The sequence below is a fragment of the Leguminivora glycinivorella genome, unplaced genomic scaffold (genome assembly GCF_023078275.1).
Source record: "Leguminivora glycinivorella isolate SPB_JAAS2020 unplaced genomic scaffold, LegGlyc_1.1 Scaffold10, whole genome shotgun sequence".
Lineage (NCBI taxonomy): Eukaryota > Metazoa > Arthropoda > Insecta > Lepidoptera > Tortricidae > Leguminivora > Leguminivora glycinivorella.
In genome coordinates this window covers 134,806-150,861 of record NW_025952835.1, presented here as the reverse complement: position 1 = coordinate 150,861, position 16,056 = coordinate 134,806, and the positions used below count along the sequence as shown (strand labels likewise).

General features: G+C 42.3%; 1 protein-coding gene across 1 annotated transcript in view; it reads right to left on the bottom strand.

The window, feature by feature from the left end:
* The window catches only part of LOC125242158 (Fanconi anemia group J protein homolog), a 155,107-nt gene that overhangs the window by 12,113 nt on the left and 126,938 nt on the right, over nucleotides 1-16,056 (bottom strand). The window contains exons 5-10 of the mRNA XM_048150871.1: nucleotides 14,932-15,181; nucleotides 13,986-14,222; nucleotides 5,582-5,701; nucleotides 4,356-4,450; nucleotides 3,043-3,170; nucleotides 1,212-1,325 (exon numbers count right to left, since the gene is read on the bottom strand). Of these exons, the coding sequence (XP_048006828.1) occupies nucleotides 1,212-1,325; nucleotides 3,043-3,170; nucleotides 4,356-4,450; nucleotides 5,582-5,701; nucleotides 13,986-14,222; nucleotides 14,932-15,181 (944 nt within the window). The remainder of the gene's footprint in view (nucleotides 1-1,211; nucleotides 1,326-3,042; nucleotides 3,171-4,355; nucleotides 4,451-5,581; nucleotides 5,702-13,985; nucleotides 14,223-14,931; nucleotides 15,182-16,056) is intronic.

Sequence of the window (16,056 nt, the reverse complement as noted above, 5' to 3'; positions counted from 1 at the left end):
TGCTTCCTAATTTCAATCGCTTCACGTACTTTTCTGCTGTAGAACAGACGTTCCAAGTCTGCGGTAGCTGAACATCTGCTACAGTCGGGACCAAACCACTGGATCGAGCTCCATAGTCCCAAAATTCTATCAACGGAACGTCTGTTCTACAGCAGAAAAGTACGTGAAGCGATTGAAATTAGGAAGCATCGAAATTTCAACCAAAATGAGGGACAGGGAATTTCTTCTTCGTGGAATCCAGTAATTAGCAAATGTAAGCGTGAAAAAACACCGAGGGACACACCGGCTGATGTCGTGAGTGTTGTGTGTAGGCAAAGTGACAACCCTAGCGCAAAAGTGAATAATCAAGAACAAGTGCGGGTAGTTCGAGAAACTCGCGCGGCTAGAAGATGTTGATGCAATTCCTCGCCAGTCTACCCGTGACCACGAACATAATGTGATGTTCGAAACGTCGGGCCTAATATAAATGTAAGTGTTTACGCGATTAAGTCCCGTTTTGTTCTAAAATTATGAGTGCAAATCGTGTTAGTCTAAATCAATATAAAGATTTTTTGAGTTAAGGGGTCCTATCTTTTATGGCTAAGTAATTATACTAATGATTGCATGCATTTTTACATATTCATTTGAGGGTTACTTATTCAATTAATTGGCGTCGTTAGACTGCCTTATCTTAAACAAATATTTCTTTACAATATTTCTTACCTGCTTATTCGTTCGTCCCTCCAACGAATTTAATAGTTCGTTTGAAAATCTATTCAAAATATGCGGTAGCATACACTGAGAGAAAATACAACCAGTTTTCATGTTCGTTCAACAAGTTTTTTGGTTAAAATAGCACCTACGTGCTCTTTGGTTCAAACAACAAGCTACTTGTCATTTGAATCGGCAATATATTTGAATCAACAAGTCGATTTTATAAAAACAACCTGACACATATTGTTTTAAACATACGTTTTGCTGATTCAAACGGATAAACCGCAACAAGTCGAACTTGTTAAATTCACAATGCAAATTTCTCTCAGTGTACACTTCCCTAACCTTTGCCCGTACACATTGTTACTTTTTGTTACTTCAAATGTTGGAAGGTTGGCTAGGTTACGTAATCGCGCGGGTCGTGTTTTTTTTCTTTAAATCTGTTATATTGTGATAGTATTGAGTTATTATTCAACACTTCGACGGAACCACTTGTTCAACACTTCGACGTAACTTACCTAGCACCATTTGTAAGGTCTCAATAAGCGCGCCCGTCGCTTGCGAGACTCCGTACAGCGTCCGCGGATCCTCGCGTAGCCGCCGGCAGAAAATGTCGGCGCTTTCGCTGAATTCTGGAATAGACAAACTACTTTATAACCACGATACAAAATTACAATTTTAAAATAACCCCCGAAATAGTGGACCGATTACGATCAAACATTGCTAAGGAGACTCCCGACTAATTCAGCTAATAAATAAAAACGAAATCTAAATCGGTTCACCCGTTCGAAAGCTACGATGCCACAGAAAAACACACACACAGACAGACAGACACGTCAAACTTATAACATCCCGTCGTTTTTACGTCTGGTAGTTAAAAAGGAACAAATAAAATATTTGATCGTCTTTGTGAAAATGGGCTCAAAAATCTTTGGATGAAGTAAAAGCCACACTTTCCAGAAGAAGCTTTGAATTTTGAACGCATGGCAAAAAATTAAGCAAAGAAATAAATACACTAGACCCTACTCATAGTGTTGTGTTCCTGCCGGTGAGTAAGGCTGCCAGAGCTCAACGAGGGTGCGGTGTGCTGGTGACGGAAGGATCTACGGAACTAATTTGTTCCGTCTATTGTCCTTTGAGTCGTCGGCAACCCGAACCCTCCTTGGAACTTGTACACTCCTTTTTGCTGTGTACTTAACACAGCAAAAGGGAGTGTACACTCCTTTTTGCTGTGTACTTAACACAGCAAAAGGGAGTGTACAAGCCTCCAATGGGTTGGCAACGCGCATGTGACACTCCTTGAGTTGCAGGCATTCATAGGTTACGGTGACCGCTTACCATCAGGCGGATCGTATGCTTGTTTGCCACCGACGTAGTATTAAAAAAAACAATGTGGGAAGTCCACTGACTTGGGTGGGACCTGAATCTGACCAAAGGACTACCAAAGGACCATCAAAGGACCTACTGGTCCTTAGAAGAGCACTGGGCTTCTAGCCCAAGCCTTCCAAGTCAAGACCTCTAGACGTGTGGACGTGTTCAAGTCACACCCAAGGCAGTAATTTTCCCACTTTAAAATGTTTGCTAAATAGCATGGATAACTTGGATGGCAGAAGTTTTGAGAAAATAATTGTGTAGTTGAGCATTTCTTTTTTTTTTGCCAATAAAAAATTTTTGATTGTTTTAGGTCAATTGTACTCAGAATCACGAGTACTTTCAATCTCACTGGGAGACAAAAAGTGTCCCAGAATTTCTATATATTTTTGTTACTTTCCTCTTTTGTTACACCATACAACATGTACGGAAAGTGGTAACAAAATAAGAAAAAATCGTATGGGACAATTTTTTTAACTACTAGGATTGAAAAAGCTAGTAATTCTGAATTTTAACTTCTGATTAGCAGAAACGTCTGCAATCGATGCCACTAGGCTTAGAATAAATTTAAAAGTGGAAAATGTCTGCCTTGGGTGAGACTTGAACTCACGGCCTTTGGATCCAAAGGCCGTGAGTTCAAGTCTCACCCAAGGCAGACATTTTCCACTTTTAAATTTATTCTAGTAATTCTGAGTAGAAATAGCATTTTTTTTTCAAAAATATCACACTTGGGCATTTCTCAGAGCGTTTCAACTTTTTTTATTTCGGTGGCAGCATTATTACCCGAACCCCGTAAGCGTAGCATACATTTTCTTTGTTTCTGGTAGAAATCCGCGACTTCTATTTAAATTGACAGAATTTCATGTGATTCTTACAGGATTCAGGCAAAAATGTTGCCACCGAAATCAAAAAAGTTTAAACGCTCTGAGAAATGCCCACTTCATAAAAGTGGCAAAAAAAAAAGAAATGCTCAGTTACCGTTAAAATGCTCCAAGCCGATGTTGTGGTTGTTGAGCGTCTGGACGAAATGCTGAACCTGCCAGGTGTGGACTGCCTCGTTATTGGTTATAGGCTTGTTGGTTAGCAAGGGAAGCTGGTTGGCGAACCTGTAAACACAGTTACAGATTTATACAATAGGTTTACATACATACAACCACGCCTGTATCCCGAAAAGGGGTAGTAATAGCACATGAAACTACTCAAGTTTCAATGCAACTCTTGGCAATTAATCGATTGAAAGAAAACGACATTGTGGCATTGCAGTGACAGGTTGCCAGCCTTTCGCCTACGCCACAATTTAACCCATTTCTGGGCCTTTTTTTTTTCAAAGTTGTCCACCCCACTTTTTTTTTTGGATTTGGGAATTTTTATGTGTTTTCCACTCAGAATCGTGAGCTCTTTCAATCCTAATAGGAGAAAAGAAGTGTCCCAAGGTTTTTTTCCCATTCCGTTACCATTTTTCATACATTTTGTATGGCGGTAACGGAATGAAAGGTTCGAAAAAATGTATGGAAATCTTGGGACATTTTTTTTCTCCTATCAGGATCGAAAAAGCTCTCGATTCTGAGTATGAAATGCGTAAAAAATACCCATGTTACAAAAAAAGTGGGGTGGACAACTTTGAAAAAAATGGCCCTTCTACGAAACCCACGGGAAGAAAGGTGGTGGAGAAATTCTTACCCCGTCACCACACGGGCAATAGGTAGAATACAATAGGTTTAATAAAATTAACATTAAATATCTTGTTTCCGGACGCAATATTGTTGAAGGTAGGTTAATAAAAATGTAGCCAGCATTACTTCACATGCTGCCAAAAACTTGCAAAAATCAACTGTCAAAGATTGTTTGTATCTTACAGCCCCTTAAAGTGGCTACAACGATGCAATGTCAATCGACTTTCAACAGACGCACACAGACATAGACATTTACAGAAGACCGCAACCAAATTGCGCTAGACCCTACTCATAGTGCTGTGTTCCTGCCGGTGAGTAAAGCTGCCAGAGCTCAACGAGGGTGCGTGTGCTCTTGACAGGAGGACCTACGGAACTAATTTGTTCCGTCTATTGTCCTTTAAGCCGTCGGCACCCCGAACCCTCCTTAGAAATGAGTACACTGCAAAAAGGTGTGTACACGTTTCTAATGAGTCGGCAACGCGCATGTGACACCCATTGAGTCGCAGGCGTCCATAGATTTCGGTGACCGCTTTCCATCAAGCGGACTGTATGCCAGTTTGCCACCGACGTCGGTTAAAAAAAAACAGACTATAAAGAAGAACGTTGAATTTGACTTACCAATCATCCCAGAACTTGAGAGTTTTTAGTAAGATGTCTATGTAACTTAATACGTCTTGGTTCGCGTAACGGTACTCTGCTACATGTGCCAGCTCCTGTGAGAAGACGAGACGTTCAGTGTCTTAGTTTCATCATAGATTAAATACATATATCATCATACATTGGCGTTAAGTATCACTTTCGAGCCATGTCAAAAGTGACACTTAACGCTATCTACAAGTATAATCGAAAGCTACAAGACATTTTTTTTGTGGCGCCATCTATGTGTGGTGTAGTGCATACATTTCTTAGGCGGTCGCATTTTGATGTATGGGATGGTATAATCGGGTTACCCTCATCTGGCAGAATAATTTTAGTCCGAAACACACTTCGCATAACATGTTTCGCAGAAACACTTTCAGTCGAATGGTAATTTTGCAGAAAACTTAGTTGGCATTATTACTACCATGCATAAGACACATTTGGCAGAATATTGTTTTACAGAACATTACTTTGGTCGACTTTGATTTAGCATAATTGTATGTACCATAATAATCTTATAGCATAATATTACATTAGTAGAATTATTACACGCTATCATAAAAGAAAAACTGCCCCAGAGTCACCGTTAGGTACGACGACGAGCGAAGCGAGGAGGAGTGTTAGGTATCTTGCATCCCCAACACATCCAACTCGCTATCAAAAAGCAAGTTACAACTTTATGCCGACTAAATATTATGCAGAAATATTATCTGCAAAAGTATTGTTCGACTAGAAGACTATTATGATCATCAACATTATGACAACAGACGATTCGGTATAACAAAAATGTGCGAAATGATTTATGCCAAAGCCTATTCTGCGTAAGTTGTTTCTGCCAAACGTGACTTCTGCCAAGAACTATTATACGAATCTAATATATGAGTAAAAAGTTTCTGCCAGATAATAGTGAACCGGTATAATCTTCTTATATTTAATCTATGGTTTCATAATAAAAGTTAATTTGTTGTAATAGGTATTTGGCCTTATGACTAACAGCTATGCTAGTGATTCTGAGTAGCACAAGCCAAAAATACCAGGATTAGTGAAAACAGTTTTTGGACAACTTTTGTGAAATCGCCCAGTCACCTGTCATGGTATCAACTTATATCCATTTTAATAAAGGAATAGCTATAACGTGCGTTGATAGCAAGTTGGTAACAAAGATAATCTATTTTAATAGAGGAACAGCTAGAACGTGCAGGTACCTTGATAGCGAGTTGTATTTCGTCCCTCGTGACTGTCTGCGTGGCTGCATCTCGGCAGATATCCTCAATGTTGTGAGCCTCGTCGATTATTATTATCTGGTCTCGTACGTCTATTTGCATCTGCGAGATAATACATTTTTTAGTGAGTCGTACCTATACCATGGATACAAACAAAGAGGATCAAGTATTATAGAGAGTTACTGTCAAAGTAAAATGTGTAATCACAATGCATAGACTGCCATCTTTCGCCACAGGCTTCAAACTTTTGAACCTCAGTTTTGACAATTTAGTCCATATTCTTAGCTTGATAATGACATGTGTTAAAATGTCAAATATTTATACACGGTGTTTCCGGTATCACTCAAAACCTCAGACACCCCAACTGATTTTTATTTTTTTAAACTCATCTAGAGTATTCATCTTTTAATCTGATCGTTACTTTTTTTTTAATTGAATTTTTAATTTTCTGTACAGCTCTACTTGACTTTTAGCTCTACACTCAATAAAATAATTGCTAACTACCATCATAAACCATAAGACTATTTATTTGTGTACGTTACTGCAACGACATAAGGTTTAAATTCTCGCGCTTTGTACACATATTTAAAGTCACACACAGGTCGAACGCGATTAATTAACATTATTTTTACCTTTTTTCCCAACGTTTCGGCCAGGTTGCACTGGCCGTGGTCGCGGAAGACTGACGTCCCAGCAAAGTGTCACAGGAGATGTAAACAACACAAAACTACCCGATATTAATTTATATAAATGTTCGGGGTAGACAAATAAATATAATCTACCCGCTTTTAGTTATTGTTTATTTCCCACCGCACGACACACAGCACTCACAACATCCGCGCACTGGTCCGAAGATAGATCTTTTGGTTTGAACATTTGAATCACTGGTCCCCATGTTGGCGATAATCTATACCCGTCTTCCCTGTTAAAGTTTTTAGGATATTTTTTAATTTCGATCGCCTCCCTCACAATCCGGGGATAATAGTGTCGCTCGGTGGAAAGAACTTTGGGTTTGTGTAGCTCAATCCAGTGATTCGTTTCCGCAGTAAGCAAGTGCTCGGCGATTGCAGATTTGTGTATATGGCGATTTTTAACTGCCGCTATGTGTTCCTTCACCCTCTCTTGAACGCTGCGCTTTGTTTGGCCAATATACGCACTTCCACAACTGCAATCTATCTTGTAGACACCCGGACTTTGGTACGGAATGACATCCTTAGGACTGCGTAAGAGACTCGCTACTTTAGATAACGGTGTGTATACAGTCTTAATGGAGACTTTTCTTAGTACTGATCCAACTTTATCCGTTATCCCTTTCACATACGGCAAAAAGGCTGGTTGCCTGTCAACCTGCGGATGTCTCTCCCCCTTCTTAGTCTTGCGCGGGATTGTCTGCAAATACCCATTTTTCCTCAGCACCTTCTGAACATGGGCTAACTCCTCGTCTAAGTGTTCAGAGTCACATAAGTCTCGAGCCCTGTTAACCAGGGATGTGACCACCGATTGCAGATGTCTCGGATGATGATGGGAAGAAGCTTGCAGGTACCTGTCCGTGTGGGTGGGCTTTCTGTATACGGAGTGTGCCAGGGTTCCATCTGGTTTAGCTTTCAACTTTACATCCAGGAAAGGTAGGGATCTGTCGCTCTCCATCTCGAAGGTAAACTTTACCTTTGGATGGATGGAGTTTAAATGGTCAACGAACCGTTCCACTGTATCGGAGCTGCCCCTCAAAATGCAGAACACGTCATCTACGTATCTCTTCCACAGTGTAATCACAGGCGGTCCGGAGCGTAATGCTAACTCTTCAAAATGCTCCATCCATATGTTAGCAATTACTGGGGCTACTGGACTGCCCATTGCTACTCCATCCACCTGCAGATAAAACTGTCCATGGTAGAGGAAATAATTCCCCTCCAGACAATGCTCCAATAGCGTGACGTACCCCTCAGGATGACCGTTCTCCACGAGTTTCGTCTTAACAATGCCCAGACACTCCCTTAATGGAACATTGGTGAATAACGACTCCACGTCGAAACTCACCATAATCTCCTCTGGTTCCAATTTTATGGTCTTCACAATGTCAATAAAATGACGAGAGTCCTTTACAAACGACGTAGTCTTCCCTACTAGCGTTTGCAATACACCCGCAACATGCTTCGCTAAGTGGTATGAAGGAGATCCAATCTGACTAACAATAGGCCTCAAGGGTATGCCAGACTTGTGCACCTTTGGTAGCCCATACAACTTCGGTGGTTGTACCACTTTTGGCCTATGAAGATCGGTAAAGTCGTCCCCAGTAAACAACTCCTCGTGTTCTTTGATGAGCTTCCTCAGACGTGTTGTGACCCTGGCAGTAGGATTGTAGTTGACGGGTTTGTACACACTCCTATCAGCAAGAAGAGCCTGAATTTTGCTGTCATAGTCTAACCTATCCATGACTACAGTCGCGTTTCCTTTATCAGCTTTTAAAACGAGTAAATCCTCATTGTCCCGGAGGGCTTTTAAAGCATGACGCTCGGCTGTAGAAATGTTGCTTTTGGGCAGTCTGACCTTGCGAAGTAATACCGAAACATCTTGGCGTACAGTTTCCGCATCATTTGCCGGCACTTTGTTACGGATTAATGCCTCCTCTACGCTACATATGATGTTTTCGTAAGGAACTCGTTTTGGGGTAAGCGCAAAATTCATGCCCTTTGACAATACACCTATTGTAGGCTGATCCAGAGCTTCCTTTGACAGATTAATTACAGTTTCGCTTTTCTCCACTGACGACTCATCCCGCTTGTCATCGCGTTCCCGTTTCTGTCTCGAGATCAATCTGTCAAATTTTCGCCCATGTGTATCCCCACACAACTTATATTTCTTTGCTGCCTGCAAATACGTTACCCGGTCGCATAACTGAAAATCCTCTGGTGTTTGGTAACTACTGCACTCCAGATGTAAATTATACAACTCACTTTGAACACAAAACAATTCTTGTCGGTGATTTTGTATCAATCTCCTTAGTAGTTTGACACTTGCGTTTCTGAGAATGTCTCCGGAACGTGCGATATCTCGACGAGGCGCTAATCGCACACACGCCGGTATTATGTTCCAATCGCGGCACTTCACTAGAAAGTCCAACGATGTTTCCAAGAAAGCACGTCTTTTTCGAAGTTTCTCAAGGCGTTTTAATTGAATTGCACTTTCCTGCCCGTAACGGTTTGCAATATAACACTTTAAATTCTCGCGCTTTGTACACATATTTAAAGTCACACACAGGTCGAACGCGATTAATTAACATTATTTTTACCTTTTTTCCCAACGTTTCGGCCAGGTTGCACTGGCCGTGGTCGCGGAAGACTGACGTCCCAGCAAAGTGTCACAGGAGATGTAAACAACACAAAACTACCCGATATTAATTTATATAAATGTTCGGGGTAGACAAATAAATATAATCTACCCGCTTTTAGTTATTGTTTATTTCCCACCGCACGACACACAGCACTCACAACATCCGCGCACTGGTCCGAAGATAGATCTTTTGGTTTGAACATTTGAATCACTGGTCCCCATGTTGGCGATAATCTATACCCGTCTTCCCTGTTAAAGTTTTTAGGATATTTTTTAATTTCGATCGCCTCCCTCACAATCCGGGGATAATAGTGTCGCTCGGTGGAAAGAACTTTGGGTTTGTGTAGCTCAATCCAGTGATTCGTTTCCGCAGTAAGCAAGTGCTCGGCGATTGCAGATTTGTGTATATGGCGATTTTTAACTGCCGCTATGTGTTCCTTCACCCTCTCTTGAACGCTGCGCTTTGTTTGGCCAATATACGCACTTCCACAACTGCAATCTATCTTGTAGACACCCGGACTTTGGTACGGAATGACATCCTTAGGACTGCGTAAGAGACTCGCTACTTTAGATAACGGTGTGTATACAGTCTTAATGGAGACTTTTCTTAGTACTGATCCAACTTTATCCGTTATCCCTTTCACATACGGCAAAAAGGCTGGTTGCCTGTCAACCTGCGGATGTCTCTCCCCTTCTTAGTCTTGCGCGGGATTGTCTGCAAATACCCATTTTTCCTCAGCACCTTCTGAACATGGGCTAACTCCTCGTCTAAGTGTTCAGAGTCACATAAGTCTCGAGCCCTGTTAACCAGGGATGTGACCACCGATTGCAGATGTCTCGGATGATGATGGGAAGAAGCTTGCAGGTACCTGTCCGTGTGGGTGGGCTTTCTGTATACGGAGTGTGCCAGGGTTCCATCTGGTTTAGCTTTCAACTTTACATCCAGGAAAGGTAGGGATCTGTCGCTCTCCATCTCGAAGGTAAACTTTACCTTTGGATGGATGGAGTTTAAATGGTCAACGAACCGTTCCACTGTATCGGAGCTGCCCCTCAAAATGCAGAACACGTCATCTACGTATCTCTTCCACAGTGTAATCACAGGCGGTCCGGAGCGTAATGCTAACTCTTCAAAATGCTCCATCCATATGTTAGCAATTACTGGGGCTACTGGACTGCCCATTGCTACTCCATCCACCTGCAGATAAAACTGTCCATGGTAGAGGAAATAATTCCCCTCCAGACAATGCTCCAATAGCGTGACGTACCCCTCAGGATGACCGTTCTCCACGAGTTTCGTCTTAACAATGCCCAGACACTCCCTTAATGGAACATTGGTGAATAACGACTCCACGTCGAAACTCACCATAATCTCCTCTGGTTCCAATTTTATGGTCTTCACAATGTCAATAAAATGACGAGAGTCCTTTACAAACGACGTAGTCTTCCCTACTAGCGTTTGCAATACACCCGCAACATGCTTCGCTAAGTGGTATGAAGGAGATCCAATCTGACTAACAATAGGCCTCAAGGGTATGCCAGACTTGTGCACCTTTGGTAGCCCATACAACTTCGGTGGTTGTACCACTTTTGGCCTATGAAGATCGGTAAAGTCGTCCCCAGTAAACAACTCCTCGTGTTCTTTGATGAGCTTCCTCAGACGTGTTGTGACCCTGGCAGTAGGATTGTAGTTGACGGGTTTGTACACACTCCTATCAGCAAGAAGAGCCTGAATTTTGCTGTCATAGTCTAACCTATCCATGACTACAGTCGCGTTTCCTTTATCAGCTTTTAAAACGAGTAAATCCTCATTGTCCCGGAGGGCTTTTAAAGCATGACGCTCGGCTGTAGAAATGTTGCTTTTGGGCAGTCTGACCTTGCGAAGTAATACCGAAACATCTTGGCGTACAGTTTCCGCATCATTTGCCGGCACTTTGTTACGGGTGTATTGCAAACGCTAGTAGGGAAGACTACGTCGTTTGTAAAGGACTCTCGTCATTTTATTGACATTGTGAAGACCATAAAATTGGAACCAGAGGAGATTATGGTGAGTTTCGACGTGGAGTCGTTATTCACCAATGTTCCATTAAGGGAGTGTCTGGGCATTGTTAAGACGAAACTCGTGGAGAACGGTCATCCTGAGGGGTACGTCACGCTATTGGAGCATTGTCTGGAGGGGAATTATTTCCTCTACCATGGACAGTTTTATCTGCAGGTGGATGGAGTAGCAATGGGCAGTCCAGTAGCCCCAGTAATTGCTAACATATGGATGGAGCATTTTGAAGAGTTAGCATTACGCTCCGGACCGCCTGTGATTACACTGTGGAAGAGATACGTAGATGACGTGTTCTGCATTTTGAGGGGCAGCTCCGATACAGTGGAACGGTTCGTTGACCATTTAAACTCCATCCATCCAAAGGTAAAGTTTACCTTCGAGATGGAGAGCGACAGATCCCTACCTTTCCTGGATGTAAAGTTGAAAGCTAAACCAGATGGAACCCTGGCACACTCCGTATACAGAAAGCCCACCCACACGGACAGGTACCTGCAAGCTTCTTCCCATCATCATCCGAGACATCTGCAATCGGTGGTCACATCCCTGGTTAACAGGGCTCGAGACTTATGTGACTCTGAACACTTAGACGAGGAGTTAGCCCATGTTCAGAAGGTGCTGAGGAAAAATGGGTATTTGCAGACAATCCCGCGCAAGACTAAGAAGGGGAGAGACATCCGCAGGTTGACAGGCAACCAGCCTTTTTGCCGTATGTGAAAGGGATAACGGATAAAGTTGGATCAGTACTAAGAAAAGTCTCCATTAAGACTGTATACACACCGTTATCTAAAGTAGCGAGTCTCTTACGCAGTCCTAAGGATGTCATTCCGTACCAAAGTCCGGGTGTCTACAAGATAGATTGCAGTTGTGGAAGTGCGTATATTGGCCAAACAAAGCGCAGCGTTCAAGAGAGGGTGAAGGAACACATAGCGGCAGTTAAAAATCGCCATATACACAAATCTGCAATCGCCGAGCACTTGCTTACTGCGGAAACGAATCACTGGATTGAGCTACACAAACCCAAAGTTCTTTCCACCGAGCGACACTATTATCCCCGGATTGTGAGGGAGGCGATCGAAATTAAAAAATATCCTAAAAACTTTAACAGGGAAGACGGGTATAGATTATCGCCAACATGGGGACCAGTGATTCAAATGTTCAAACCAAAAGATCTATCTTCGGACCAGTGCGCGGATGTTGTGAGTGCTGTGTGTCGTGCGGTGGGAAATAAACAATAACTAAAAGCGGGTAGATTATATTTATTTGTCTACCCCGAACATTTATATAAATTAATATCGGGTAGTTTTGTGTTGTTTACATCTCCTGTGACACTTTGCTGGGACGTCAGTCTTCCGCGACCACGGCCAGTGCAACCTGGCCGAAACGTTGGGAAAAAAGGTAAAAATAATGTTAATTAATCGCGTTCGACCTGTGTGTGACTTTAAATATGTAGACATAAGGTTTACCAATAGACAGCTAAGATGTCACTGTAAAACACTTTAAATCTTTGTCACAGTAAACTTCAAATTGGACAGGTAATCGCAGTAAGCAAATAAACTCAATATTCAAAATGACAAGGTTGTAATTAGGTACGAGTTCAATTTGTTATGACTTATGATAAACATTAAGATTAAACTGACAAACAACGTCAAACTAGTAGCGGAAAAAATAATCGTCCAAGTAACCAGCCAGTATTAATACCCCTAAATACTGAAAAAAGGTAAACAACCTCTAGCAATGCGATATACACAATGTTGTATTACGAGTAGAATAGAATGGGCACGTAAAAAATAACTAATAATACTAATTTAAATAAAAATATTACCCCCATCAAGATATAGCTCAATCGATTCTACTCTCGATTCTGAACAAACTGTTTTCAGGTTTTTAGTGTTAAGTGAAACACGGTGTATTAGCGCCATCTAGCCGAGCGTCTCTTAAAGGTGTAACGCCATCTAGGCGACCGGACCTTTTTCTTTATGGTTTTGAGGTACGTTTTTTTTCTAAGATTTTATCTGTCTATACGGAGTACATAAGTCTTTGATACTAATAATCATATCAGCTTTTTATCGCCCACTGCTGAGCATAAGTAGAACTAGAAGAGAGTTCGCCTCTTGTCCCGGTTCTGAACTAGTCTCATCATCCAGCTGTGAACCGCAATTTTCCGGATGTCGTCCACCAAACGAGCCAAGGGTTTACTAAATGGAAACCTAATGGTTTCTGGTCAGGATTATCACGAATCACCATTTTTTTTATGATATTCTAGTTAATATGACCGTCCGTTAATTGGTTAGCGACTCCAAAAAGAGCACGGGCATTCCGGTATAAGGGCGTGAGGAGACAGTTCAGCCTCCGCGTTTATTTCCAATGAATAAACAACAAAATTAAATGGGACAAAATGGCGCCGCCCACCGGCGGACTTTGCGAGTCTCGTCTACATAACGCAAAGGCGACGCGGAAGCGGCATCGTCTGCTCGCGCCCTTAGGTGGCTAGTAATGCCTTAGTGGCCATGAACTTACGTTGCTCCTGATGCCAGGATCTATGACGTAGTTGTAAAGACAGAAGACTATACTGTGTCAAACAAGTCTGTCAGTAAATAAGAACAAAGAAAACTATAGGCATCCTTTTCCCTAGCACCCTAAAGAAAAGGATGCATATAGTTTTTTTTGTTCTTATTTACTGAAAGACTTGTTTGACAGAGTATATATGCCGCGCGGCGGCCATACTTTTTGCAGCGTAGTATGGACAGGTTACCAGGGACTCCCCAACATCTACCAATTCTTCAAGGTCGAAGGCAGCTGGTAGGAAGCTTGAAGCCTTAGAAGGTACTCACATTGCTTTTGATGCCAGGCTCTATGAGGTAGTTGTAAGGACAGAAGACTATATGCTCCGCGGTGGCCATACTTTTTGCTGCGTAGTACGGACAGACTGCCAGGGACTCCCCAACAGCAACCAGCTCCAAGTTCGAAGGCAGGTAGGAAACTTAAAGCCTTGGAAGTACTCACGTTGCTCCTAATGCCAGGCTCTATGAGATAGTTGTACGGACAGAAGACTATATGCGCCGCGGCGGCCATACTCCTTGCCGCGTAGTACGGACAGGCTACCAGGGACTCTCCAACAGCGACCAATTCCTCAAGGTCGAAGGCGGCCGGGAGGGAACCGTGGTGGAGCACCTTGTAGTTGTCGTAGGGTTTGCAGTTGGTGGCTGTCTGGGTTGGCGCGTCTGGTGGGGCGGAGTGAGTCTGAAAATTATATATCTCCAATGAATATAAACTTGCCATGCAGATATATTGATTGATTTCATCTGATATGATATGACCTTAATTTGGCAACAAGTCATGGTCGTGAGTCTCCTTGGTGCTCAATAGTTGTAATGTTTCTGATTCGGAAAAAAATACAAAGAGAGGATTATGATGAGATGGACTTTATTCATGTTACCAGGGCGAACAATGTAATTCTTAGTCTTCCACAACTGCTTATCAAACTTCCTAATACACGCATACTCTCGACTGGCCAGGATCGTCAGCTTAGCTTGTCCGCAGTAGAAGGTCCTCTTGAACTCCTTGACCACCTGTTGCAGCTGCACAAGGCATCCACATCCACAAGCAGCTGCTTGTGGATGTGGATGAGTCTCACCTTGGTACATCCTCTGCACATGTCATTCTTGGTCTTCCACAGCTGCTTGTCGAACTCCCTGATACACGCATACCCCCGGCTCGCCAGGATCGTCATCTTGGCCTCTCCACAGTAGAAGATCCTCTTGAACACCTTAACCACCTGCTGCAGTTGCTTACCTTGGTACATCCTCTGCACATGTCATACTTGGTCTTCCACATCTGCTTGTTAAACTCGCTGATATACGCACGCTCCTGACTGGCCAAGATCGTCATCTTGGCCTCTCCGCAGTAAAGGTCCCCTTGAATTCCTTGACGATCTGTTGCAGTTGCTTACCTTGGTACATCCTCTGCACATGTCATTCTTAGTCTTCCAAAGCTGCTTGTCAAACTCCCTGATACATGCGTACTCCCGGCTCGCCAAGATCGTCATCTTGGCCTCCCCGCAGTAGAAGGTCCTCTTGAATTCCTTGACCACCTGCTGCAGTTGCTTGTGCGTCCGCGCGCCGTAGTAGATGGTTGGTATGCTGGAATCAACAAGCATGGAGGTCCGGATTTGAAGGGACGTGATGAGGTTGTACAGCCGTCTGGAAGAGAGTAAGGGGTTACCTCCACCGGTGGACGACACGCGTTAATACTCTAGACATGCTTCTCATGCATTTTGACTGAAGACAACACCCCAGTGTCTAACTTTTTACATTATGACGTATGACACACAAACAAACATCAACTCCACTAAAAACAACAAAGTAAATTTTAAAAATAGTTTGCAATCTACACACGAAACATATACAATATCTTATAGCCACTTTACAATCCACTGTTATTAATTCACTCTATCATAGGGGCATTTTCAGAGTTTGGGATCCAAAATTAGCGTATGTCGTTAACAAAAATTAACTCGCTGTCAGTTTTATGACGATAATTAAGCATGAAATTTCAATAAAAATATTGTTTTTTACATAAACTATAAGCAATAATCTACATTTAGAATATGAAAAAAGTTGGTTTTTAGACAAATTCTATTCTTAATTATCGTCACAAAACTGACATCGAGTTAATTTTTGTTAACAACTGTCACTAATTTTGGGTCCCAATTTCTGAAAATTACCGTATACAGGTACTAAATACAGACGTTCAAACATTTACGGCGGAGGTTGGATGTGAGCGAAAAGGAGTATAGAGTATAGGAGCTTGAGATGGGCTCATAAATGGAGGAGTGGAAGGTAGGACTGGCATCGTGTAGCTTAACTCAAAGATGTTAAGCTAGCGTTTTAAAGATTATGGAAGGAACAGAGAGAAGTTTAATATTCATACCAAGCTAAGTTCTCAGGACAAGAGAAGATGCGTAAGTCAAGAAATTTCATTAAACTTAGTTTGGTATAATTATACCCGGGTTAAGAGCGATTTGGTTGATATTATCGTGAACAGGTGGTTGTTAAGTTTGTCAGCTGATCTTTCT